General features: G+C 44.1%; 1 protein-coding gene across 1 annotated transcript in view; it reads left to right on the plus strand.

Annotated features, from left to right (window-relative positions):
• TNS1 (tensin 1) overlaps positions 1-19,657 on the plus strand; it is a 251,936-nt gene extending 232,279 nt beyond the window's left edge. Inside the window, 10 exon segments of the mRNA XM_051983571.1 lie at positions 72-1,051; positions 3,426-3,512; positions 4,937-5,068; positions 5,361-5,453; positions 5,954-6,031; positions 8,252-8,320; positions 9,254-9,422; positions 9,806-9,874; positions 10,484-10,516; positions 14,507-19,657. Coding sequence (XP_051839531.1) covers positions 72-1,051; positions 3,426-3,512; positions 4,937-5,068; positions 5,361-5,453; positions 5,954-6,031; positions 8,252-8,320; positions 9,254-9,422; positions 9,806-9,874; positions 10,484-10,516; positions 14,507-14,651 — 1,855 coding nt within the window. The 3' untranslated portion in view covers positions 14,652-19,657.
• The last annotated feature ends 5,796 nt before the right edge of the window (positions 19,658-25,453 follow it).

A 25,453-nucleotide genomic window follows, 5' to 3' on the forward strand; every position in this document is an offset into this window, starting at 1 on the left:
CTGACGTGTATGGATGTATCTGGGCCTGTAAATATGAATTAAATGTGCGCTCTGGATCCTTGTCTTTTCAGCACGTCCATGGGGAGTTTCCCATCAGCAGAGAGCAGTGGCCTGGGCCCCAGGACGCCTCCCCAGCCCGTGGCAGATGCCAGCTTCCACTCCGGCAGCCTAGGGCCCCCTCCGTCTTCTGCCCAGAGCAGCTACCAGAACACCTCCCCCACCCTGCCCGCCGCCCCCAGCGGCCACCGCAGTCCCGACTACTTCGCCTCGGACGCTCGGCCTCAGTCTCAGTTCTCGGTGGCAGGTGTCCACACCCTGCCTGGGAGCCCCCAGACTCTCCACCGTACGGTGGGGACCAACACTCCTCCTAGTCCAGGCTTTGGCCGGCGGGCGGTCAATCCCGGCATGGCGGCCCCTTCTCTTGGTAGCCCAGGCCTGAGCCGCCGCCAGGTCTCGGGTCCCCATGGCAATGCCATGGCCGGCCTCCATGGCAACGCCATCGCCAGTCCCCAGAGCAGCGTGGCCGCCTCCCCGGGCAGCCCCAGCCTGGGCCGGCACCCCCTCGGGGCTGTCCACAGCAGTTCAGCCACTACTCCGGGGAGTCCCGGCCTGGGCCGCCACGTGGCAGGCCTGGGAGGGACCGGGCCGGCGGTCCCAGGCAGCCCCAGCATGGACAGGCACGCGGCCTACGGCGGCTACTCCACCCCCGAGGACAGGAGACCCACTCTGTCCCGGCAGAGCAGCGCCTCCGGCTACCAGGCTCCCTCCACGCCCTCCTTCCCGGTCTCCCCGGCCTACTACCCCGGGATGGGCAGCCCGACATCCTCCTCCCCGGATTCCGCGGCCTTCCGCCAGGGGAGCCCCACCCCCGCCTTGCCCGAGAAGCGGAGAATGTCGGCGGGAGACCGGGCGGGCAGCCTCCCCAACTACGCCACCGTCAATGGGAAGGTGTCCTCGTCCCCCATCTCCAGCGGCATGTCCAGCCCCAGCGGGGGCAGCATGGTCTCCTTCTCCCACACCCTTCCCGACTTTTCCAAGTTCTCCATGCCGGGTGAGTGCCCCCAGCCCCAAACTCGGATCCCCGGAGGCTTCTGGATCTCTGCCTCCAAACAGCAGACGGGCGTCCAGAGAACCCCCAGCCTTGGCTCTGACTTGGGTATAAGGTCAGGCGCTTCCAGGATTTGGTACCTGGCCTTTGGGGGCTTCAGAGAGGCAAGGAGGAGGGCCCCAGATCCTGGGGGTCTTTGTCAGTAACTAGCTGTTAGGGAAGGAACAGTGACATTTCCCCATCTCCCTTTGAAAAGTAGATCAAAAATACAAATTTGAGGATTCCCTGTTAGAACAAGTGGCTTGAATTATAGCTGAGATTGCTTGACCCCCCCAGGAGGAAGGCTCCACCTTGATCATTGTTATCGTATTATTTTGAATGTTGAGATTGGATGCCGTTTTACAAGTAATCACCCTCAGCCTGCATCCTCTAAAGTCAGTAACGCAGACCCGCAGAGCTCTAGCACCCCTAGCCTGCCTCTAACCTTCCATTCCCTGTCCGTCCCTCCTCGGTGGGCAGGATCCCCAGCAGGAACTCTAGTGCGCCGCTGCTCTCTCTTCCCAGGAGGGACATTTGGTTCCCAGTCCCTCTCTCTCCTCGGGGGGATGTGAAGCTTCTGGGGTCAGTACACTTCCTGTTTCCCACTATCTTCCCTGCTTAAAATAGCCCTTGGAGTCAACACAGGAAGGCAGATGCAGTTGTGGTCTCTCCTGGCAGCTCATTAGATAGAAACCACAGCAGTGGGTGTTTGGGGGCTTCAAAGCGGCAAGAAGAAGGGCTTAGAACACTTCCAGACGGTCCTTCTGCTACTCCCAGTCCCCGGGGGTCTTTCTCAGTGACTAGCTCTTAGGGAAGGAACATTGACACTTCTCCATCCTCCTTTGAAAAATAGGTCAGAAGTACTGATTTGAGGATTGTGCTCCCTGTCAGAGCAAGTGACTTGAATTTTAGCAGGAGCTGAGATGGGTTGACCTTCCCAGGATGAAGACTCAATCTTGATTAAAGCTTTGTCTTGAACCCTTGCAGCCTAATGAGTCTCCCACTATGACCATCTTCCAATACCATGATCTCTCTCTGAAGGATGTAGAATCAGAAAGACATCTTTATTCACCTTAGTAATATCAAGTCAGCATTTATACAATGCTCTAATGTTTGCAAACAACCCTGGGAGATAGGAGCCCGGGTTCAGGATCCCACAAACTGGCAAGTGTTGGAGACCAGATTCAAATTCAGGTTTTCCTAACTCCAGATTCAGGGCTCTGTTCACTGTGCCTCCTGATCGCCCCTTTTGTGGGTGTGTACACACACATACATATATACACACATAAAATACACGTACATTTATACTACATATATCTATCCATTTTGTGTGTGTGTGTGTATGGGGAATGAGTAGGGAGCAAGTAGCATATACATATATTTATATAGATATCTATATCTACATATCTATACCTATATCTATATTTATCTGTTCCTAAACCTGTAATATTAATTGAGATGATTATTTTAGATTATATATATATTGGAAGGGACTTTGGAGGTCATTCTTTCTCCATCTGGACTGGAAGGGGGCCAGTATGGTGTAATTGGATTGGGAATTGGGAGATCTAAATTCTAATTCTCCCTTTCTCTTACTAATCATTTAACTATGCATAAATCATTTCCTATCTCTGGGTCTCATTTTTGTCTTAAAAATAAAAGAGTTTGCCTAGATGATTGCTAACATTCCATTCAGCTCTGATGTTCCCAGAAAAATTATATGATGGATTCATGGGATACTTCTACGTGGGAATGTGACATATAACACAAAATGCCACATTCCCAGTTGATCTCCTCCAATTGCCAATTACTTAATCTCTTTGCCCAAGTCCTACAATGATTATGTTCTCAAGGTGATGTGCCATAATACTTCCATTCTTCTGGCTTCTGGCAGGATCTCCTCGGGTTGAGGAAGGGCAAAGTAGCAGGTGTGCAGAAGAAATAGTTTGGGAAAAATTGGCTGTTTTTGCTTTCATCTTTAAGACTCTGAATTGGTCATGATGAAAAAGATTGGAAAAATAATGATGAATTTTTGATGAGTAAGAGTTAGGAGCTTGGGATGATTTAATTGGAAGAAGAAGAATCTGAGAGAAGAACTCAGGAATGACATTTAAACTTATAAGAGATTGTTGAATAGAGATCAGAGTGATAATGCTGCTTTGAAGAGTTTAGTTTTTAAGAAATAATTTTGAGAGAAGAGTTTTCCAAACAGCAAAGAATTTTTGTGTACCTGAGATGATTTATGTGAAATATCTTCATGAAGACAGGGATGAGAGGTCCTGTCCAGTGCCATCTGATGGTATTTGATGATTAACACTCCTTTTCTCTCTTTCCGCAGACAATAGTCCTGAAACCCGGGCTAATGTTAAGTTTGTCCAGGACACATCCAAGTATTGGTACAAACCTGAGATCTCCAGGGAGCAGGGTGAGTCCAGGTGAAATGGACCATGGAGGGTGATGCTCCATGTAAACTTTGCACCTGTTAGAAATGATTGTTTAAGAACCTTCTCCTGTACCTCCTTCTAACGAAGCAAAATAGACATATGGTCGTGGTTCCTTATGGGCCTTAGGAAGGAAGCTGGAAGCTGAAAAGAGTTTCTGGACGATGTGGCTAAGACCCTGGAACTGGCTAGGGAATCTCCTGTGACTCAGGCCATGAGCATGTATTAAACCCACAGCATAGAAACAAAAGGCAGATGCCTTCAAGAAGCTTGTATTCTAATGGAGGAGACACGTCAGTGAGTAGAAAGATACATAAAAGGCACATAAAGACTAAAGGAAGGTAGCTTTAGGAAGAAAGGAAGTGCTTGCAAGCTGTTTTAAAGAGAGCCAGGGATTCCTGATGCCTTCTGTACCAAAAGCTAAATCCTCTGTCTGATAAAGTCCGGGATTCTTATGCCTTATTGCAGCCCACCCCCAGTGCTCTTCCATGTTTGTACCTCGGATGTGACCCTCCATCTTCTGACTCCAAGCACCTTCACTGACTGGAACTCTCTCCCTCTCATCTCTGCCTCCTGGCCTCCCTCAAGTCTCACTTCTGGAGGAAGCCCTTCCCTATTCTTCTAATGCTGTTGCCTTCTCATTGCTGATTACCTCCAGTTTATCCTGTCTGTCTTGTTTGTACGCAATTTGTTGTCTCCCTCCTTTAGACTGTGAACTCCTCCAGGGCAGAGATTGTCTTTTACCTTTCTCTCTATATTTGGTACAGTACCTGGCACATAGTAGGTGCTCAATAAAATGCTAGTTGACTGGCTGACCAATGGAACCTTACACATGGAGGAGGAGGAAGGAGGTGATCCCAGGCACAGGGAGTCAGTAAAAAGGCAGAAACACAGGAGATGGAAAATTATATGGGGGGTAATGGTAATCACTTATCCTGAATTGTTCAGAGGGGATGGAAATAATTAGTTAAAAGGCTGGAAAGGTAGAAAGAGACTAGGTTTTGAAAAACTTTAAATGACAAACAGGAAAGGCCTGGCCTGAATAGCAATGGATCTACATAGCTCAGAGGCAGGATGGCTTGAATGATAGACATCCCATCTTTATCCTTAATCTAGGACTTCACTCAATTTGCATATGAAGAAAGTTGAAGTTTCAGAGTAGAGACTTTCTTTGACATGTCAGTGACAGACTGGGAGAACCCAGGAATCCCGACTTTCAGGATTTTTATCTTCTTAGAGCAAAGAAAGAACATAATCTCACAGGGAAGGGAAAGAAGAAAAAGGAGGAGAAGGAAAGGAAAACATCATAAAAGATTCTTGGAAAGCTTTGCCTGAATGGGTTAAGGGGATCAAATCACTAAATTATTATTTTCTTTTTCCATTTCTTCTCTTTCTCCACCAATTATAGCCATCACTTTACTTAAGGACCGGGAGCCAGGAGCTTTCATCATTCGAGATAGCCACTCTTTTCGGGGAGCTTATGGCTTGGCCATGAAAGTGGCGTCTCCTCCTCCCACCATCCTTCAGCAGAGTAAGAAAGGTATTAAATATGTTCTTTGAGAATTGTGCTGGTAAATGAGGAGGAGATGAATGAGGGGCAGGAGAGGTGAGATTTGTTTGATTCTCTCTGTTCCTGATTTGGGGAGGACTTGCTGGTGACTGTTCCCTCTCCACCCATATTATCCCCAAATAGAACCCATCTCTCTTCCTTTATTCCTCCCAGAAAAAGCCAAAGATTATGAGGAGGAGCAGAAGGGCAGATTCTGGGGTTCAGGGTGGAGAGTAGGGGAGGAACGTGAGAAGGAAGCAGTCATCCTGTTCTGTTCTTCCAGGAGACATGACCAATGAGCTGGTGAGGCATTTCCTGATTGAGACTAGCCCCAGAGGGGTGAAGCTAAAAGGATGCCCAAATGAGCCAAACTTTGGTGAGTCTGCCCATCTGACTTTCCCCACTGTTCAGTCTGATCTAGCAGGGAATTCTGCAGTCTGCCCCTTAGTCTCTCCTGCTGTAGCTTCTGCCCATTCCTGTATGTAGCCTCTGTGTACTAAATCCTCTCTGAAGCCCCCATTCAGATAGAGGACTCCATAAAAATGGGTTCACCTTAGAGACATCAGGAAGCACTTCCAATGGGGAAGGTTTTTAGTTTGTGGCCAAGAAACATCTTTAAAAAGAAGCATCTTTAAAAAGAAGAGATTTTTATTTTTAGCATCCTGAGATTATTAAGATCTATCTGTCCAGGGGCAAGGAGAATGGATGTCTAGATGAACCGGTTGGGTGAGACAATTTGATCATATTCATGGACTTTGGGGGACGTTTCCCACACATACACACAGAAATGAAAGAAGAAAGTCATTCTCCCGTCCTTTCTCTCCTTTCCCTGCTGTTCAGCTCCCTCTAATGCTGGATCCATCTCTGTCCCTGCAGGATGTCTCTCTGCTCTGGTCTACCAGCACTCTATCATCCCATTGGCTCTCCCCTGCAAGCTGGTCATTCCAAACCGAGGTAGGAGCCAGAGACTCACTCACTGAGTGCACATTGATCCAGTTTTCCCGCAACATCCAGGCAACGGTGCCAGGAGCTGCTCCAGGATCCAGCGCCAAGATAGGCCGGGGAAGAAAGGCTGCCCTGCCAATGCAGGGAAACCTAAGCTTCTTCACCCGTCCCCTGCCCAAATAATTTTAGAAAGGCAAAATTGTTTAAAAAAGCTCAAATCCATGAGCTCATAGGACACTGTGCCAGACGGGGTTGTGGAGCCGGGAGTTCAGCATCAGTCCACAAAATGGGCATCGGTCCTGATCACATTTCATAAAGTTTTACCTCCCGTAGCGCTCCCACCCCCTCCTCATTTTGTTTCTTGTTGCTCATGGCTGAGATGATACCAGAATCTACCTGTAGCAATCCCATTCCATTTCCCCTGGCCTTGTAACCTGAAATCCAAGCTTGGACAGTGACAAGGAGGCTAAATCTACCGAGTGTCAGATTTTGAGGAAGCTTGCTGCCCAATTTCTTTTGAACGCTGGGATGGGGGAAAAGGGATTTTAGGTAAAATTCAGAGTCTGTTCCCCTGCTACCAGGGGGCTAACTAGTTTATCAGGGGCTGGGTAAATTGTAGATATTCACTTGGATTATTAATAGTCACACATCTCTAGCTCTAAGCTGTGAGATTAACCCTTTGTAAATCAGCCCCTTTGAGAGCAGAGAGTAATTTTGTAGTAGTTTACTACAGTGGCTGGCCCACAGCGAGTGCTTGATAAATGCACATTGACTCACTCACTCTCAATGGAGAAGCCAGACTAATGCCCAAGAAACAGTGAAATATTAATATAAGACAATATGCCCTAAGTGCTAAAAATGTGTGATGTAGACATAAAGCACTGTAGGAAGTCAGAGCAGGGAGAAGGCTCTGGAAGGATTTTTATGAAGGAGGTGACCCTGAGTTAGGATCAGACTCAGGATCCATCACTCTCCATAGACCAGGTACGACATCACAGAATTGGGAGGGGAAGAAGGGTACAAGGCAGAACATTTTAAATATAGCTTTTTCTGAGTACATTTATTTTTAAATTCAGAACATTTCATTCTCCCCAGCCCAGAGATATTTATGTTGGGACAAATCAGGTTGCAGTTGTTACTGTCTCCTCTGTGGAATGGTAACCCTTAAAGGGCACAGTTTTCAAACTTTATCTTGTCATGAGCATCCAGCTGTGCTTTAAGGGATTCAAACAGACCTTCAAGAGGCGAGGGGATGGCAAAGGGAATGGCCATCACTGGGAGAGAATTCATAATGAGGGGTAGTGGAAAAGGTTAGGCAGGTAGGTGGTGAAAGGCCTTGGAAACCAGATGGGATTGATCCTACTGGAAGGGCCTTCTACAAGCGCCGTATTTGGATGCTTAATCTGGAGTGATATGGAAGTGGGAGACAGACTTGGGGATGACCTGATTTGAGAACTGGTAGCTCAGGTCTTACCTGCTTCACATCAATCTTTCCAGACTCAAATCTCCTCTTTTCACCTTCTATGGTACTTTTTGCTGTGACATCTCTAGCAAGTGGTGTCTGACTAGAGGTAGCAGTTTGGATTCTTCAGGTTCTTTTTAGCCTTTAAGTCCTAACTTCCAGCTCTAACTTATATATCAATGGTGTATGTATGTGAGCGTCAGAGAGGAGAGGAAGTGGGCCAAAATCATCATTATTTCTCCCCACTCACTATATCATAATAATAGGAAGATCAAAGGAGGCCCAGGTCTCTGACCTTGGTGTTTAATGTCTCTTTGAGATACTAGTCTTATAGTCAATACTGGCCATTTTTATTTCATATATCCAATGATAGCCAATCCATGATATCATATATCATGTTCTAATTAATTTATATGGATTAATACAACTTGTTGAATAGTCCAAATATAACTTGAATAGCACACATGATTTAAATACTCATTAAATAATACACCACAGGATTGAAAATATTATTGCAGCAATTGTTGACTTGTTCTCTATAAATAGCAATTCAATCACATAACTGTTAAAATAATCAGGTAATGTTAATGATGAAATAAATTTAGACACTAAACAAGTTGAATTCAGCTTTAATTCAGCAAGGGCAATTAAACACAAATAGCTCAAAAGTTTGTTAATAAGATGGCAGGGTTTGGGGAGCATTTGTTGCATTTGGGGTTGTGGTCTCATATCTATTCTTTGTATAACTGTCTGTGTTTTTGCCACAGATCCAACAGATGAGTCAAAAGATAGTTCATCTGCTAATTCTACCACAGATCTACTGAAACAAGGGGCAGGTGAGTGGGTAGTGATAATGGGAGCTTCTCATTCTTCTTTGCCTCTGTTGCCCTGCCTGTCACCCCATTTCTACATTCTGTTTCTTGTTCTGAACCAGTAGTCTCCAACCAGAGCTATTTACCAAATCAGAAAACCACATTTCTATTGGCAAATATTCCTTTCCCAGAACTGGAATGAAATCTTTCCAGGGGTGGAGCGTTATTATTAATTTTTTTAATACTTCTTTCCCTAGAGGAGCTTATATTTTTTTATTCAAGCTTTTTATTTTAAAAAATAATAAAAATTAAATAAAAAAGCTTTTTATTTTCAAAACATGCATGGATAATTTTTCAACATTAAGAGAGTTATTTTTTGAAAAATATTTTATTGATGTTCTTTTTTTGAAACATCACTATTACTTGCAAATGACTCCTCTTTGACATTCCCTTGTAACAAAGAAATGCAATTAAGCAACCTAACCAACTCATTGGCTACATCTGAAAACAAATGCCTCATCTTGCTTCTGTAGCCAACTATTTCTCTACCAAGGGTTAGGCAACATATTTAGGTCCTCTGGAACTGTGGTCTTTGAATTGATCAGAAACCTAAAGTTTCAATATTATTTTCCCTTAGGTTATTATGTAAATTGTTCTCATGGTTCTGCTTAACTTGCCCCTCCATTGATTCATTCAGGTTTTCTCTTTCTCTCCCATCTCTGTCTGTCTTTCTCTGTCTCTGTCTGTTTGTCTGTCTTTCTCTCTCTCTCTGTGTCTCTGTCTTTGTCTCTGTCTCTGTCTTTCTCTGGTTTTCTTTCTCTTGTCTTTCTGTCTCTCTGTCTCTTGTCTCTCTCTCTTTCTCCTTCTCTCTCCACTTCATATTTGTCATTTGTAACGGCCCATTACATTCATATAATACATTTTGTTCAGTTCTTCCTGGTGGGTTTATTTTTTCAGCCTGCAATGTGCTTTTTGTCAATTCTGTTGACATGGAGTCGCTCACGGGGCCCCAGGCCATCTCCAAAGCCACAGCTGAGACACTGGCTGCAGACCCCACACCGGCTGCCACTATTGTCCACTTCAAGGTCTCCGCCCAGGGGATTACGTTGACGGACAACCAGAGGAAGTAAGGAATCCCCCCTCTGTATGCAGTTTCCCCAACATCTCCATTTATTGAAGAGTTATTGGCCCAAAGTGGGAAGATCCCAGCCTCTGACCCTCACATTCTACCTCTCTTTGGCAGTATTGAACAGCCCCCAGCCCTTGCCCCTTACTTCTCTGTGTCCCACAGCAGCTGACCAGGCTTCCGAGAAGGATTCTATGGTGTTCCTTTTCCCGTCCCACTTATTTACCTGTGTCCCACGAGGAGAAGTCTGGTACTTCCTGCCCCATCATGACATGAGGATTTTTGAGATGTTATGGAAAGCAGGGAGAAAAAGAGACTAGAAAATAGGATGAAGGGCCGGACCAGTCAGCACCCTCAACATTTATTCTGTCTTTGTGCCTTAGGCTGTTCTTCAGGCGACATTATCCCCTCAACACTGTTACCTTCTGTGACTTGGATCCACAAGAGCGAAAGTAAGTCTCCCATAGACCGCTCCTTCCCTCCCCACCCTCCACACACTGACTCAGATATTAAGTAGTATTATTAAGTATAATATTAAGTATTGAGTGTGAACGTGTGGGTGGGTGTTGAGTGACTCTTACCTCAGATGACAATGCCTTATATTAACAGAGGTAGTGTAATCACTACAGTGGTAGAGTGGATAGAGTCTTGCATCTGGAATAGGGAAGATCTGAGTTCAAGTCTCCCCTCAGATATTTGCTAGCTCTGGGACCCTGAGCTCACCTTATCTATAAAATGGAGATACTTCACTGGGTTGTTGAGAGGATCAAATGAAATGACAGCTCTCGGAGTCTGTGATTCTCTGATTTTCCTGGGTGCTCCTGGGTGCTTTCCCCATTTTAATTCAACTGGCTCGTCCTTAACATGCTGAGGAAAGGGATTGCTAAGTCAGCTTTGTGCCAGTGGAGGCCATCCCACATCAGACTACAAGGAGCGCACTCGTGATAACTTTAGGGGCCCGCTTTGCTCTGGGGGAGACTTTCACCACATTCTGGCAGAATGCCCATGTTTGGCCCAGCAGAGGCCGAAAACCTGCTGACTTTTGCTTTTTCTCCCCTTAGGTGGACGAAGGCAGAGGGGGGTGTGCCCGCTAAGTAAGTATGACTTTTTCCCCTCCTTTCTTGGGATGTTTCAACTTTGTGTCTCCCAAAAATAACATGGGAGGAGACTTCTGAAATATTCATGGGAGGCTGGGGAGAATGGGAGTTAAGGGTCAGCTGGTGAGTCGAGGTCACAGAGCCTGGAAAATAAATTTAGTCAAATTGATCACAGTTCTTCCTGCCTTTGCTCTCCCTTCTTCCCTTCCCTTCCTCTTCCTCAAGCAGCAATCCCTTTTGTGGGTAAAATCAACAGAGGCCCTGTGAAGGACAAACACAGATTTAGACAGGTTTAAAGGGGTGTAAGATGTAGATTCAAATTCTAATTCTGACTCATTAACTGTGTAAGCATAGTTTAATCCTTTAGAACAGGGGTCCTCAAACTTTTTAAATTGGGGCCAGTTCACTGTCCCTCAGACTGTTGGGGGGCCGGACTATGGTAAAAACAAAAATTTTGTTTTGTGAATCTTTAAATAAAGAAACTTCATCGCCCTGGGTGAGGGGGATAAATGTCCTCAGCTGCTGCATCTGGCTTGCAGGCCGTAGTTTGAGGACCCCTGCTCTAAACTTCAGGTTCCCCATCTATAAAATGAGCATAACAATAATTCCAGGCACCGATCTTGTGAGGAGTGAAGCAAATTAAAGTATGTTATTAAGCACTTTGCAGACTCAAAAGTGTTATGTAAATGTCAGATACTGCTCTTGTTGGGAGCGTATAGTTTCTATTTCCATTTAATTCCAATTTGTCCCTATGCTTGATTCCTTTTGGTCCCGATTTGTTGTTTCAGTGAAGTCCTGTTAAAGTTCATGACTGGGCAGAACCATTTAACTCACCAGAATAAGCAGCTTAATTAGAACAGTGTCAAGAATAGAGACAAGAGGGAACTTCATGTTAAACATCCCAGTCTCAGTTTTATTCCCCACTCTGGGTCACTGGTTTTATAAAATTACCAACTCTCAGATTTTCTGCCTTTTTGAAGGTTTTAAGAACCTCAGATAAGCACTCTCTTATCAATGCCCCCACCAAGCTCAATTAACTTTCAGCCTCTAATATTCAGGAGTCTCTTCCTTTCTGGTTTAAAAATATTTTGTTTTATTAGCTAGAACAAAGGTTTTTAATTCTTTTTGTGGCATGGAACCCATTGAGCAGCTGATGAAGCTTATGAGATTCTTAAGAATGTTTTAAAGTGCAAAACATATAGAATTACAAAAGAAACCAATTCTATTAAAATAGTTATGAAAATATTCAAAAATAAGTTCACAGACCCAGGTTAAGAATCCCTGAGCTAGAAGGAGCCAACTTGCAAAGCTTCTTTTGGAAACAGGGTTTTATTAATGGGGTGAGGAGCCAGAAAATGAAAGAAGAGCCAGCTCTCTCCTCTCTGCTCCTGTGGTGGGGGGGCCACCCTGCTTGTGTCCACCGCATTTGGGATCAGCTTCCCTGGGTGGATGAAAGGAATTAGTTATTGTTGAACTTGGCTGAAGAAAAGGGCAGGGCACTCTGGCCTGTGAACATCGAGGGAGGGAGTATTGTAAGGGGATAGTGGCTCTGGCCCAGGCACAGGGATGGAAATAAAGCCAAGAAGAACTTGGTTACAGGAGACACGGGGGATGGTACTGAGCACACCGGTCTGCTGGGAGAGCCATACCTCGGACCTCTCTGGACCTTAGAATCATCTTCCGCCCTCTCCTTCCTTTTCCCTTCCCTGTTCCTGACATGGGGAGAAGACCCTCTATACCTCCCACTCCCAGGAGGAATAGAAGAGACAGGACATTTCTCCAGAGACCAAATCTAAGACCAAGAGCAGACTTGGTGCAGATCTATCCCTTGATCGTACAAAGAAACTGACCCCTGGCTCCTGAAATCCCCCATCCGCCGCTCCCAAGGGTTGCTGATCTTGAATTTGAGGGGCTGTTCAGCAGCACTAGGGACGTGTAGGGCAAAGGGATGTGTGAGTGTATTCCTATGTTCGTGAGAGTGTGTAGGGTGGAGAGCTTGGCTAATTTTAGCTGTTGTGTTTCAGTCCCAGAGAGGGGGTTTTTAATTGGAATCTCCAGCTGTTCCGATTTCCCCATCCCTCTCTAATTAGCAACACACCAACTATGGGACCTCTCAGCTCACATTCTGTTCCCCTCTGCTCCCATATTTATAACCTTGTTTTTCAGGGTTTGAATTCCAAGATGCTGTGGCCTAGTGAGGGCAAAGTGTGGGAGTCTGTCCCTGCCCTTGCCTGATGGGTCCTGAAGCCTTTTACTCAAATCCTTTACACTGTAGGTCATGCAAGGGAACAATGAGAAGTCAGACCAGCCTATCCCTTTATTTCCCAGCTTCATCTGGTGCTTGAGGAGGCTGAAGCTTTCAGACTGGCAAACAATGCCATATTTATTAGCTTATAGTGCAGAACTTAAAAGGAGTCCAGCAGGGGAAGGGATGGGAGAGGCTCTTTCATGTACTTCCCCATTTTACCCTTGTTTTCATTGTCTCCCCAACTTCCCTCCCCAAAGCTCCTCAAGCCAAGGGGGAAGCGCCCAAAGGATCTCCTGCTCATTCAGAATCTATCTCTGGATCTTTCCTCCCTCCCTCCTTTCCTTCCTTCCTTCCTTCCTTCCTTCCTTTCTTCCTTCCTTCCTTCCTTCCTTCCTTCCTTCCTTCCTTCCTTCCTTCCTTCCTTCCTTCCCTTCCTTCCCTTCCCTCCCTTCCCTCCCTCCTTCCTTCCTTCCTCCTTCCTTCCTTCCTTCCTTCCTTCCTTCCCTTCCTTCCTTCCTCCTTCCTTCCTCCCTTCCTTCCCTTCCTTCCCTTCCTTCCTTCCCTCCTTCCCTTCCTTCCTTCCTCCCTTCCTTCCCTTCCTTCCCTTCCTTCCCTTCCTTCCCTCCTCCCTTCCTTCCCTTCCTTCCTTCCTTCCTTCCCCTTCCTTCCTTCCTTCCCTTCCTTCCTTCCCTTCCTTCCCTTCCTTCCTTCCCTCCTTCCCTTCCTCCCTTCCTTCCTTCCTTCCTTCCTTCCTTCCTTCCCTTCCTTCCCTTCCTTCCCTTCCTTCCCTTCCTTCCTTCCTTCCTTCCTTCCCTTCCTTCCCTTCCTTCCCTTCCTTCCTTCCTTCCTTCCTTCCTTCCCTTCCTTCCCTTCCTTCCCTTCCTTCCCTTCCTTCCCTTCCTTCCCTTCCTTCCCTTCCTTCCTTCCCTTCCTTCCTTCCCTTCCTTCCCTTCCTTCCCTTCCTTCCCTTCCTTCCTTCCTTCCCTTCCTTCCTTCCTTCCTTCCTTCCTTCCTTCCTTCCCTTCCTTCCCTTCCTTCCTTTCCTTCCCTTCTTTCCTTTCCGTCCTTCCTTTCTCCCTTCCTTCCGTCCCTTCCTTCCTTCCCTTCCTTCCTTCCTTCCTTTCCTTTCCTTCTTTCCTTTCCTTCCTTCCTTTCTCCCTTCCTTCCATCCCTTCCTTCCTTCCCTTCTTTCCTTCCCTTCCTTCCTTCCTTCCTTCCTTCCTTCCTTCCTTCCTTCCTTCCTTCCTTCTTTCTTTTCTTCCTTCTTTTTTTCCTTTCTTCCAAATGGAGGGGACATCTTCTACCTTTGATGCATGGGGGATACAGAGTGGGAGGAAAAGAGAAAGAAATGACATTGGAAGAAGGAGGGAAAAAAGTAAAAGCTCTCTGTTCTGGCAGCAAAATCATTTCTTACATGTTTGTACTATCTTTCTATTTATCCCCAATTCCCTATCACACTTATCTTTTTCTTTTTTGCAGCTCTTCTTCTCTTGGTTTTCTTCTCCGCTCTGTTTTCTTTCCTCATTCTTTATCTTCTCTTTCCTTTTTTGTCCCATTTCTCTGCTTCCCCTTCCATTTCATCCTCCTTTCCCCTTTTCCATCTCTTCAATATCTCTTTTGTGTTCTCTCCTCTCATTTCCTGCCTTTTCTTCTGCACTCATGTTCTCTCTGCTTCTGTCATTTCTCTATGTTCCCCCTCCCTCTTTCCTCATTTTTTCTTCTCTTTTTCTTCTCCACAGGCTTTTTGGTTTTGTGGCCAGGAAGCAAGGCAGCACCACGGACAACGCCTGTCACCTCTTTGCAGAGTTAGATCCCAACCAACCTGCTGCGGCCATTGTCAACTTTGTTTCCAAGGTCATGCTCAGCGCTGGCCAGAAGAGATGAGCCTGCCAGGGGCCAGGGCAGCCGGGCTTGGGGCACATGGGGAAGGGGACCCTTGAATCCAGAAGGAAGGTGTGGGGCCAATTTTTGGAGAAGGAGAGAGGAAAGTGCAGTGTGGGAAGAGGGAAGTGAATTCAGAGAGGAAGAGGAGGAGACGAGAGGAAAAAAATGGAGGGAAGAACAACACAGAGCCTATTGGGTGAATGGAAACTTAAAAAAAAATCCCAACAACCCCAAACTCAAACTACACAACTAACCAAGACCACATGACTTTTTCCTGTGCCATTGGATTTTTCCATGGGGGGGAGGGGTGCAAAGTAGCAAATTCCCTCTGGGATTTTCTTTTAGAACCATGGATAAAGTAGATCCTCATCTAATTCAACAACCTTGCAAGGGAAAAAAAATCCACAATCTTGTGGACACCTGTGAGGTATGTTTATCAAACAAAATAGGGAAATTCAAGACTACCATTTTTTTTTCTTTTTTAATAAGGAAAATCCCTTAAGGTATACTAAGGTCTCTTTGTTCTTCAGTGGCTATGCATATGTATAAGTACCTGCGTGTATTAGATATATAACTCCAAATTCAGCTATATTGATAATATGCGCACGAAGTTGTCCTTCCTCCCTAAAGATGATGTCTGCCATCTCCTGGAATCATGTGAGACCAGGAATATAGCAGGAAGGGGGCCTTTCTCCTTACCCAGAATCACCTTGGATTGTGGATGTCAGCTTGGGACCTCCTTCCATCCCAGCCAGTCAGCAATGGCAGCTCTTGGAAGGTTCCTCATTTTTCTCACACACACAAGCAGGAAGCAGACGTGTGCCCCTTCTGAACACTGCACTAAGGATCTCTCCCACAAGGCAATACCCCTGCTTTGCCATGGCCTCGAGGCTGGGGAACTTTGGTTCAGGGGAGATGTGCAAACCCCAAACCTTCAGGAGCATTTGGAGAGAGTCGGGAGAACTGGACGGAGGAGGGGCAGGGGATGCTGACCCATGGTCCTCTACATATGTGGGGCAAGACATGTCCCTCCCATTCTCTCTAGGGCAAATTGCTGCCCCTGACCTCTCCTACCCCACTCTTTGTGCCTTGTATCCTAAACCTTTCCCTGGATTTAGCTCCTTATACTTGCTCACAAGAGGATGCCCATTGGGACCACAGGGATTTAGCTATCCTGCCATATTGGAAACTAGCTGGACTCTTCTTCAGAAAGGTCTGCCCAATTCTGCCTTCAGGAAGTTCAAGGGGGAAGACTCAACCCTTGTCCTCCTCTCCACAAGTGCTTTATGAGTGTTTGGCTTTCTCTGTCACGTGCAGGCTCGACTTCACTGAAAAACAGATGTCTGTAACCATTCTGGCCGGGCCAGCCCGTGTTGGCGTCAAGCTTGGTCACATCTCCAGATAGACAACTCACCTGCATGCTTGCTGGGTAGACTGCTTTACAATGCCAAAGTCCCTCTTTCCCCCTACCTTTTATCTCCAAAAGAACCAAGCCATAAGGGGTAGAAGGCATGAAAGCAAGTCTGGGAATCCAGGATCCCTGCTTTGAAAGCCCCATACTTCCGAAGAAATCCAAATCAGAAACAAGAACTCATTGTTATCCAGTGCTTTGGCTCCCCAAGCCCACTTGGGTTCCCTAGTGAGCAGCATTGTACTGACATATAAATATTCATAATATATACATGAGATATACTGATGGAATACTGTAAGCTAATCAAGTTTAAGAAAAGGAAAAAAAGGTAAATTGACAAGAAATATTTATTTTTTTCCATATTGCTTTATTGCCTCCATATGGGTATATACTGTATCCCATTCCTTCCCTATATGAGCTCTTGTATGTATAACTAAAGCCTGAGAGATAAGAGACCTTATATTTGGATTATCCCTGAACCACCTCCCTCCAACCTTGACCTTCACTGTATTCAGGAGGTAGGGGGTGGGATATTTGAGTGGTTCATCCCAGGTTGTGTATATCGGTTCCCTTTATCACTAGCCCCTTGAGTTTCCCTTTCAGCCCAAGGCTCAACAGCTCCTAGAGCACCCAAGGTGGGAGGAGCTGAACCCAATGCCAAAGGCCCTTTGCGCGTGTCTGCTTGCGCAGAGGTGGAGGTTTCGAGATGTGTGTGGAGGATATGGATGCTGTGTCTATTAGTACTTGTGTATCTTTTCATATTTTTTTCCCTCCAAAATATTGTAAGTGCATGGCAGTGTGGTTTCAGGGAGTTGGAAATGAGAATGGTTTTAGAAGGTAGGGAGCAGGGAGCAGGGGTGGTTCACCCTCCCCATCACCTGCTCCCCATTGGTAAGACATGAGTTTTTGTGATTGAAATTGCTCAAAAGTCCCCTTCCTTTTGGGAAATTCAGACTAGAGATCTGAATTATTTTTTACCTTTTCCTTACTTCCCCATCAACTCTGACCCTGTGCCCCAGTAGAGAAAGATATATATCTTGCTCTTGGTCAAGAGTTTTCCACCTTCATTTTTACCACTGCTCAACCTGAAGAATTCTGGGCTTCTGGTCTGGATCCTTCATCACTGCTTCATATCAGGTGAATTGCCAGACCCCCTTATCACCCAGCTCCAGGACCCCAGGCTGAGATCTGGGATCAGCCTTCACATTCACTTCTCTCTGATCTTGTGCCCACTGGCTGTCTTATTTCCTAGTCATGGCCATCCCCAGTCTTGCTTAAGGCCAACCCTCATTGACCCTATTTTTGAGGGGACTCTGTTTAAAGTTTGAAAGCAGACTGTCCCCTCCTACCACCCAAAACCACTTTAAGAAGAACCAACTTCCTAGAACCTAATGTTCTAAATCTGGACACGTTTAGAAGTACTTGGAGTCCCTAATTTTGACTTTCCGAGAATCTGATGAGGGAAGAGAGTTGGGTTCAAATCTTGGAGTGGGTACCATCTTGGGTAAGGGGCTGGTAGGGTAAGACCATGTGGAATTAGGCGTCAGAGAGTGTATTTCACAGGTAGGCATGAACACACACAGAGCACTGCAATATATTCTTGCCAAAGAATTCCTTTTTAAAAAAGCACTTTTAATTTTGTTTTGTAAATGACTATCTTTCTCATACCTTCTTCTTCCCTCTGCCAATCCACTTTGCTGTTGATTTATGTTGTATGTTGTTGATGTTTGTTTGTCGATCCCCTTGGGAATGTTGGATCATTCCATCTTGAAGCCAGGCTGAGATAGGAGAGGATAGATCTGAAAATCATGGACAGAGGAGAGAGACTATCACTTAAGCCTCAGTCAGAGTGATGACAATAAATGATTTGTCTCTATTCCCTCCACACACACACTCACACACACACTTGGCCCTCTCCCACCTAGCACCATTCTGAGTCAGGATGAAAACTCTCTTAGGTTTCCAAGACAGGATGAGGATGTAATAAGAGTATCCTCAAGGGAGAGAGGAGAGGTAAAGGAACTCTTCAAAACAAGCTAAGCTCAGTATAGGATTTTGGGAGCTTCTTTAGGTGTGGGATGAGTAGGAAAAAGAAAATGTGAACTGATGTTGAGAGATTAGATGAATGGGGAGCAAATCCAGTTTGACCAGCTTCAGATGCTTCTCTTCTTCCTGATCAGGATCTTTCTATCACCATCACAGGGGCCCCGTTCTATTTTGTTTTCCTTAGCTTGTGTTTTCCTTTTGCATTGTAAGTGGTATGTGCATTGAAAAAAGGCCTCCCCCCGCCACAAAAGAGAGGCCATATCTTTTGGAACAAGTCCCTCCAGTTCCACATGCAACTCTTGAGTGCTTCCTTTGGGTGGACAGAAAAAAAATTGTGGGGAATAGGCCATGTCTAACCATCATTGAAGGTGGAATTTCTGGGTAAGTTAGAGTCTCAGACAGGAGAGGAGGGTAGAGGTGTACGTGTGTATGTTATGTATGTGTGTGAGAGAAGCCCATCAGAGGAAAAAAGTGAGTAGAAGGCTCCCAGGAAAAGTTGAGTGTAGGAAATTCCAGTCACTTTGATCTGACTGGGACTGGACTGAGAGGTCCATTCCCCTTCATTGGCCCAAAGGAAGCACTGGCGTGTGAGAAGAATCTGGTCTAGATTGCCCTTTCAAGGATCATTTCTCTGTCCGTCCTAGTCTAGACCTCTTCTCTGCATTGCCTCCCCCTTCAGCAACACTAGATAAGGTGTCTTTCAGCCCTGGTACATCCAGGCGGAAGCCCTTTATCTGCTAAGACTCTGGAGTTTCCTTGCACAACATAGAAAAGGTGGGTGTGAGTATACATGTGTATGTGGGTGTGTATGTGTATGTGTGCATCTGTGTATGGGAGGACGTGTGTATGGGGATGGGTAATCGTTGCAAGAGGCAGTGGAAAGTCTGGTACGAAATCACCTTCAGGCAAAAGGAATCGGGAGGTGAGATCCAGAGGGTCACCCAGCTGGCTTCAGGCTCAGTCTTGGTTTTGTTTGATTGATGGAGAAAATCATTAGTCAGAATGAGGGTTGTTCTGTTCCTCCCCAAGTCCCGTTTCCTAGTGTCTGGGAAATGCAGGAAAGCTTTCTTTTCTTCCCATTCCTGTGCTGTTCTAGCAGCCTGAATCTCATTGGGAGAGTGTTCCAAATTAATTTTCTAATCAGTGTTAAGAAGTTTGAAACCTGTGTGTGTGTGTATGTATATGTTAGTGTATAAGTGCACAGATGTTTAATGTCTTTTTATGTTTCCCCCTCCTCCTGTTTCAAATCTTATTGAAAGCAAATGTAAGAAATCCCTCCCCCCACTAGCCCTCCCTCAGAAAAAATATAATAACCCTCTCCTTTTCAATCCACCCCAGCTATGTATTTATATAGATGGAAATATACTTTATATTTTGTATCATTGTGCCCATAACTTTTGCCACCTTGTATAAAATCTGACTTATGTTACTCATCCCGGGTATGAATGTATTGTACACTGATGCTCTCCTCCCACTCTGTACAGCGGCCTTTGTTTCTTTGCGACCCATTGTATGGCTTTATAAATGATAAAGTTTAAAAAAAATCCAATTTTTTGTGTGGGATCATTGCTTGGAATGAAGTATTAGGGCCATGATAGGGAAAAAAATCTTCCATGTTTGGGGGATGACCTCAGTTTTTCTTAGGTGGTAGAATTCTCTTGGCTAAGGCTCACGAATCTGTGGCCTTGTGACTGGTATGGATGACCCACGTATAGATAAAACATACAAGTGTATCTCACCAGTGCACACAAATAATCACACAACTGTTATGCATCTTGAGTTAAGTCAACAACTACCTAACTGGCATTGTATTAGGACTGTAAAACTGAGAAGGGGAAGAGATCCCAAAGATCACCTAGTCCCTCCTTCCATCCCCAGTTTTACAAATAAAGAGACATTAAGAACTTGCCCCAAGTTCCATAGAGAGGAAGCTCAAAATCTGGGATCAGGTCTTCTGGCTTCAAGATCTGGGCTCCTACCACTCTCCTTCATTGCCTTTGAGGGAAATTCAGGAGATCCAAAAAGGGGAATCATGGAATTATAGAGAGCTGGAAATAAGCCCAAAGATCTTCAAGTTCAACTCCTTTCTTTTTTTTTTTTATTTTTCAAGACACATGCATGGACAATTCTTTAACATTAGCCCTTGCAAAACCTTGTGTTCCAATTTCCCCTCCCTTCCCCCACACCCTCCTCTAGATGGCAAGTAGTCCAATATATGTTAAACATGGTAGAAATGTGTTAAATCCAATATATGCATACACATTTATACAATTATTGCACTGCACAAGAAAAATCAAATCAAATCAGTAAAAAAAAAAAAAGCAATAAAATGTAAGCAAGCGACAATGAAAAGCAACTCCTTTATTTTGAAAGATACTCAAGTCCTGAGAATGGAAGTGCTTGAAATCCTACAGTAAGCACCTGGGGAATAATTTGAACTCAAATTCACTGACTCCCAATGGAACATGTTGCCATTAATTTAATTGGGGAGACCAGACTAAAGTGTGAAACAACAGTAAACAAAGTAAGGCAGTAAATAATTAAACCATATAGTGTGTGGTTCAGACTTAAGTATAAAAATTGGAAGTTAGCAGAGGATAAGGGAAAAAGGCAGGAGATGACTTTTTTGGAGATGCTGTGGCTTGATGTGGTCATTATCTGTTGAGATATGACACAGGAGTCAAGAAATTAGCCTTTCAATCCTCTTGGCCATGGTTAGACTGAAAAGAACCATATGACTTCTAAGCCCCACAGCTGAAGAGTGATATTGATGTCTAGTGGTCAATAGTGTAGAGTAAGAATGAAGTAAGATCTGAGAAGAGACAGATTGGGAGTGATTATTGAAAAACTGGAAAATGGAATCTGAGAGGAAAAACCAAAGATGAATTTCACTTATCCCAGAGAAGAAAAGAATGAGAAGGGACTGAATAATAAACATTTTTGAAAGTCTATTCTATAGAGGAAAGTCAGTTTGATATAGTGCAGAGCTACTTAAACTTTTTTCACTTATGATTGCTTTTCATCCAAGAAATTGTTACTCAGTATAAAGATATATACAAGAAGAATACAAATCAAACATTTATTAATAATACAAATCATAAAGAAATTTATTTTAAAACAATTTTTTGCTTTACATATTATTTTACCATTTATTAAAAACGAAAGCAAATTTGCATACTAACGAGATGGCTTGGTTATTTTTACATGAAGAATTAAATCTTGGCAGAGTATTTGATATCTTTTACTATTGCCAAAATTTTTGTGACCCTCACCTTCAGTTATATGACCTCATTTGGGGTTGTAACCCACAGTTTAAGAAGCTATGGTATAGTGGATAGGGAGCTGGCTTTTGTGTCAGGAAGAACTGGGTGCTGACACATACTGGCTGGTATGAACCCCCCCCTTAACGCTCCAGATAATTCTAAGATCGTAAATTCCTGGCAAGGGACCTGCCTACATGATAGAGAGGGTTTATTTCCCTTACAGTTCTATAGGCTAATAAAATCTGGCATCTAATTTATATCTTTATCCATGTTATTTAGATAATGGCCAGTTCTCCAGCTACTTGGCCCCAAGGGAGGAGATGGCAGGGTATAAGAGAGCAGAATTCTTGTTCTGTTTCTGATACCAACTGGGTGGCCTTGGGGGTCTCATTACTGCCCGAGGCATGAGTTTACTCATCTGTAAACTGAAGGTGTTGAAATAGATGAATTCTGAGATTTCTTCCAGGACTAATCATGTGATTTCAAGTGGTTTTCAGATCTAAGCCAATATGCAGTCTGCAGAGATCCTTTCGTATGGCACAGTGGTCCCCATTTCTGTTTGTTTAATACCACTGGGATAGAGAGTTTCAGTTGAGCAGGTACATAAGATACCTCTTTTAAAAAAGCAAATCCAATATTAGATTCATTATCCATCAAAATATGTTCAAAGAGCATAACTGATCAGAATACTCCTAGAGAAGTTCGTTTTTTGGGTTCACTTTTGGGGGTAACATTTTAAAGTGGACTTTGACAAATATCTAGAGGACACATTCCAGAGTTAATGACATGTCTGGAAATCGTGTCACATGAGGAACAATTGAATAAGCCAGCAATATTTGGCCTGGAAAAGACAAAACAAAGACAGAATTACAGTTTTCAATTATGTCACAGAGAAGATAAAATCTGTTACTTTAGAGAGATACCTAGAGGCAAGGGTTGGCAATACAGTACAATTCAATGTAAAAAAGGTAGGGAGTTTTCCATTTCTAGAAGTGTTCAAGCAGAATAGATGAGTTTGGGTCAGGGATGTCTGCATTTGGGGACGATTAGACCTCTCAGCATACAGCTATTCATGGAGTTTTGCTCTTCATCCCAGGATTTGAGTGAGTAAGTACATTGAGGACATCTTACCACCCCAGTCTGAAGATGCTATTGTTGCGGATAGATCTACCCTTTTCCCACCATGACTGATAATTCAGAAAACTAGCCATAACTGTTAAGGGTTGGGCTTTGGAGATGGATGAAAGCTCTCAAGTCCTTCATGCTCCATGCTCCCTCCCTCTTTTCCTTCCTCCCCCAGCTTTTGAAAACTCTGGAGGAGAGCTGGGCAGCCGGAAGTTGTAGAAGAAAACAAGCTCCCTAACTGATATCCATCTGCTCGGCGCCCATTTCCCGACCACAGTGCTTGGGGAAGGCTGCCCGGCTGCCTTGGGCTTTTAGGAGATTTAAAAGGGGATATCGGGACAGGATGTCTGATGTCTGAGCCCTGTGCCCCTGCCCTTGCTCCCTTCCCTGACTCCCCAAAGTGGTTAGATTCCCTGAGGGATCTGAGAAAGGAAGGCAGGGAGTTAGACCCCAACTTAACCCCCTGCCAGATTCCAAATGGACCATTTTATCATTCGAGCAATTTGACAGACACATTCAATCTTAGATATGTGGTTTGTGGCTTGTTCAGGATATTGGGACCACAGGGACAAGGAGAAGGGATGGATGCTTTTAAATAGAATAGTAGGATAGCTGGAAAGTGAGGGAGAGGTGAATCAGCATAAGTATGTTGGGGATGATGAAGATCTAAACCTCTAATTTAATGGAGGGATCATTCCCTCAGCATGCATGCTGGAAGATGTCTTAATCTACCTCCTTCTTTTCTTCCCATTTGCACATCTGGACCCAGAAAAGGCTTCTAAGGATATCACAGAAGATCCCCAGGGATATCAGGATATCAGACTTCCTATGTTTAGTGTTTAGGGGAAGCCCATAGCAATTAAAGGAAGGAGAAAGGGGCAGATAGGGACCTGTTAATTATCCCTTTTCTAGAGCCTCATCCTCTTTATGTATAAAGAATAGAAGACTTCTGAAATGAAAAGAAAACAAAACAAAAACAAAAACCATTTCTAGGAAAGGCAAATTACTTACCCAAGATCACAGTGTAAATTAATAAGGGGCAGAACTGGGACTAAACCCCACGGCTTAAAATCATTGATCTAAATCTAGAAGGTGTGTCAGAGACTGTTGGCTGACCTCATTCACCAATGAGAAAACTAAGGCTTGCCTGAGACCACACAAGTATTAAACATCAAAGGCAAGATTTAAATCCATGTCTTTTGACTCCAGAACCTGGTTCATTGATTTCCAGTCCAATATTCTTTTGGCCACGTCACTATATGTGACCGATTTTGGAGAATGGTCCTGAGGACACTCATGAACACCTTAGCTTGATATCTTTTTGGGGTAAGAGAGTGGGAAAAGAGATTGTGTGGACTAAGGGGAAGGTTAGGGGGAGGGGAAAGGAAGCCAACATAGATTCTCTTGAGTTTTTCTTTGTTAGTATTTCCATAGAACATGATAGTAATAGCTGGTATTTGTATAGGTTTTGAGTTTGCAAAGAACTTTCCAGACCTTATTTCATTTGATTCTCACAACAATCTTGGGATATAGGTGTGATTATTATTATTATTATTATTACCATTTTACAGAAGAGGAAAAATAATGTACTTTGAGGGTCACACAGCTAATATATGTCTGATTCAAGATTTAAACCCAAGTCTTCCTGATTCAAAGACTAGCTTTCTACCTACTCAGGCAGTTTAAGTTCTCCCTAATTTCTATGTAGAATGACCTCTTTTCCAGCCCAGTCCAACAGACAGGCATGCATGATGAAATGTATCTTAGTCTACTTTCTTCCTTCCTTGCCATTCCCACACCTGATGCCCAGAGAGATTCCCAAGGACATCACAGAAGGTTCTCAGGGATATCAGGACACAGACTTTCTATACTTAGTGTTTAGGGGGAGCCTTTGTCAATTAAGGAAGGGAAAAGAGGCAGATAGCAATTAGTTCTCTCATTTATTTGTTTCCTATTAACTCCTTATTTATTATATCCCCTTCCATCTTTTCTTCTCAGACCTCCATTTCCAACCCCATCCCCTCTTTCCCTCAGTGACTATCTGGCCTTACATTTTCATGAGACTGTGGTATTCCCAAATGACTTCTTTCATCTCCCCTTATCTATGCTTCCCAAACTCTTTAGACCATGTCTCATTTTCGACTCCTTCCCTTTCATTTCAGAGGATGAGAAAGGCCTTCATTTCTATTCTTTCAGTTTTGTCCTTGATTTTATTCTCTTCCACAGAACTTGTTCTATCAATCATTCTGTCCCTCTCTGTCTCTTTGTCTATTTTTGTCACTGTTTTTGCCTCTGTGTCTTTCCCCATCCCTATTTTCATTCTTTTGCTTCTGCCTACAATTCTACTAAGGTCATCCAAATCCTAAAATAATGTTTCTTTGACCTTGCTGTCTTTCAAGCTATTATTTTATTTTTGGAGGAATTTGGAAAAAGTATGTGAACTCCTTGAGATCAAAAACTGTTTTTGCCTTTATTTGTATCCTTGGTGCTTAGCCAGTTTCTAACACATAAGTTTTTAACCAATTCTTATTGAATAAGTGACTATCTATTGATTTAATTCAATAAATATTATTAAGTAGTACTCCAGTAGATTCAGTGATCAGTGACTTAACCTATCTTATTATCTGCAGATGACTTTCAAATCTATAACTCCACCTCAATTTTTCTCCTGAGTGCCAGACTTGGATTTCTCATTGCCTCTTGGACATCTTCAATAGCAGATACTCTAACTCATTGTGTCCAACAGATACCATCACCTTTTTTCCTCTTCCCCTTTCTCCTACTAAACCCCTTAGCCCTTTGTTTCTGCTACCTCCATTCATGAGAATTCATTATATCTCTCCTGGAATATATAATAGACTTCTAATTGAATTCCTTGCCTCCATTATGTCCTTTTCCACTCTTTTAAAAAAAGCTTTATTGATGACTCTCCTCCCCCCAGTCAATTATGGATATAT

This window comes from Antechinus flavipes, chromosome 3 (assembly GCF_016432865.1).
Source record: "Antechinus flavipes isolate AdamAnt ecotype Samford, QLD, Australia chromosome 3, AdamAnt_v2, whole genome shotgun sequence".
NCBI lineage: Eukaryota > Metazoa > Chordata > Mammalia > Dasyuromorphia > Dasyuridae > Antechinus > Antechinus flavipes.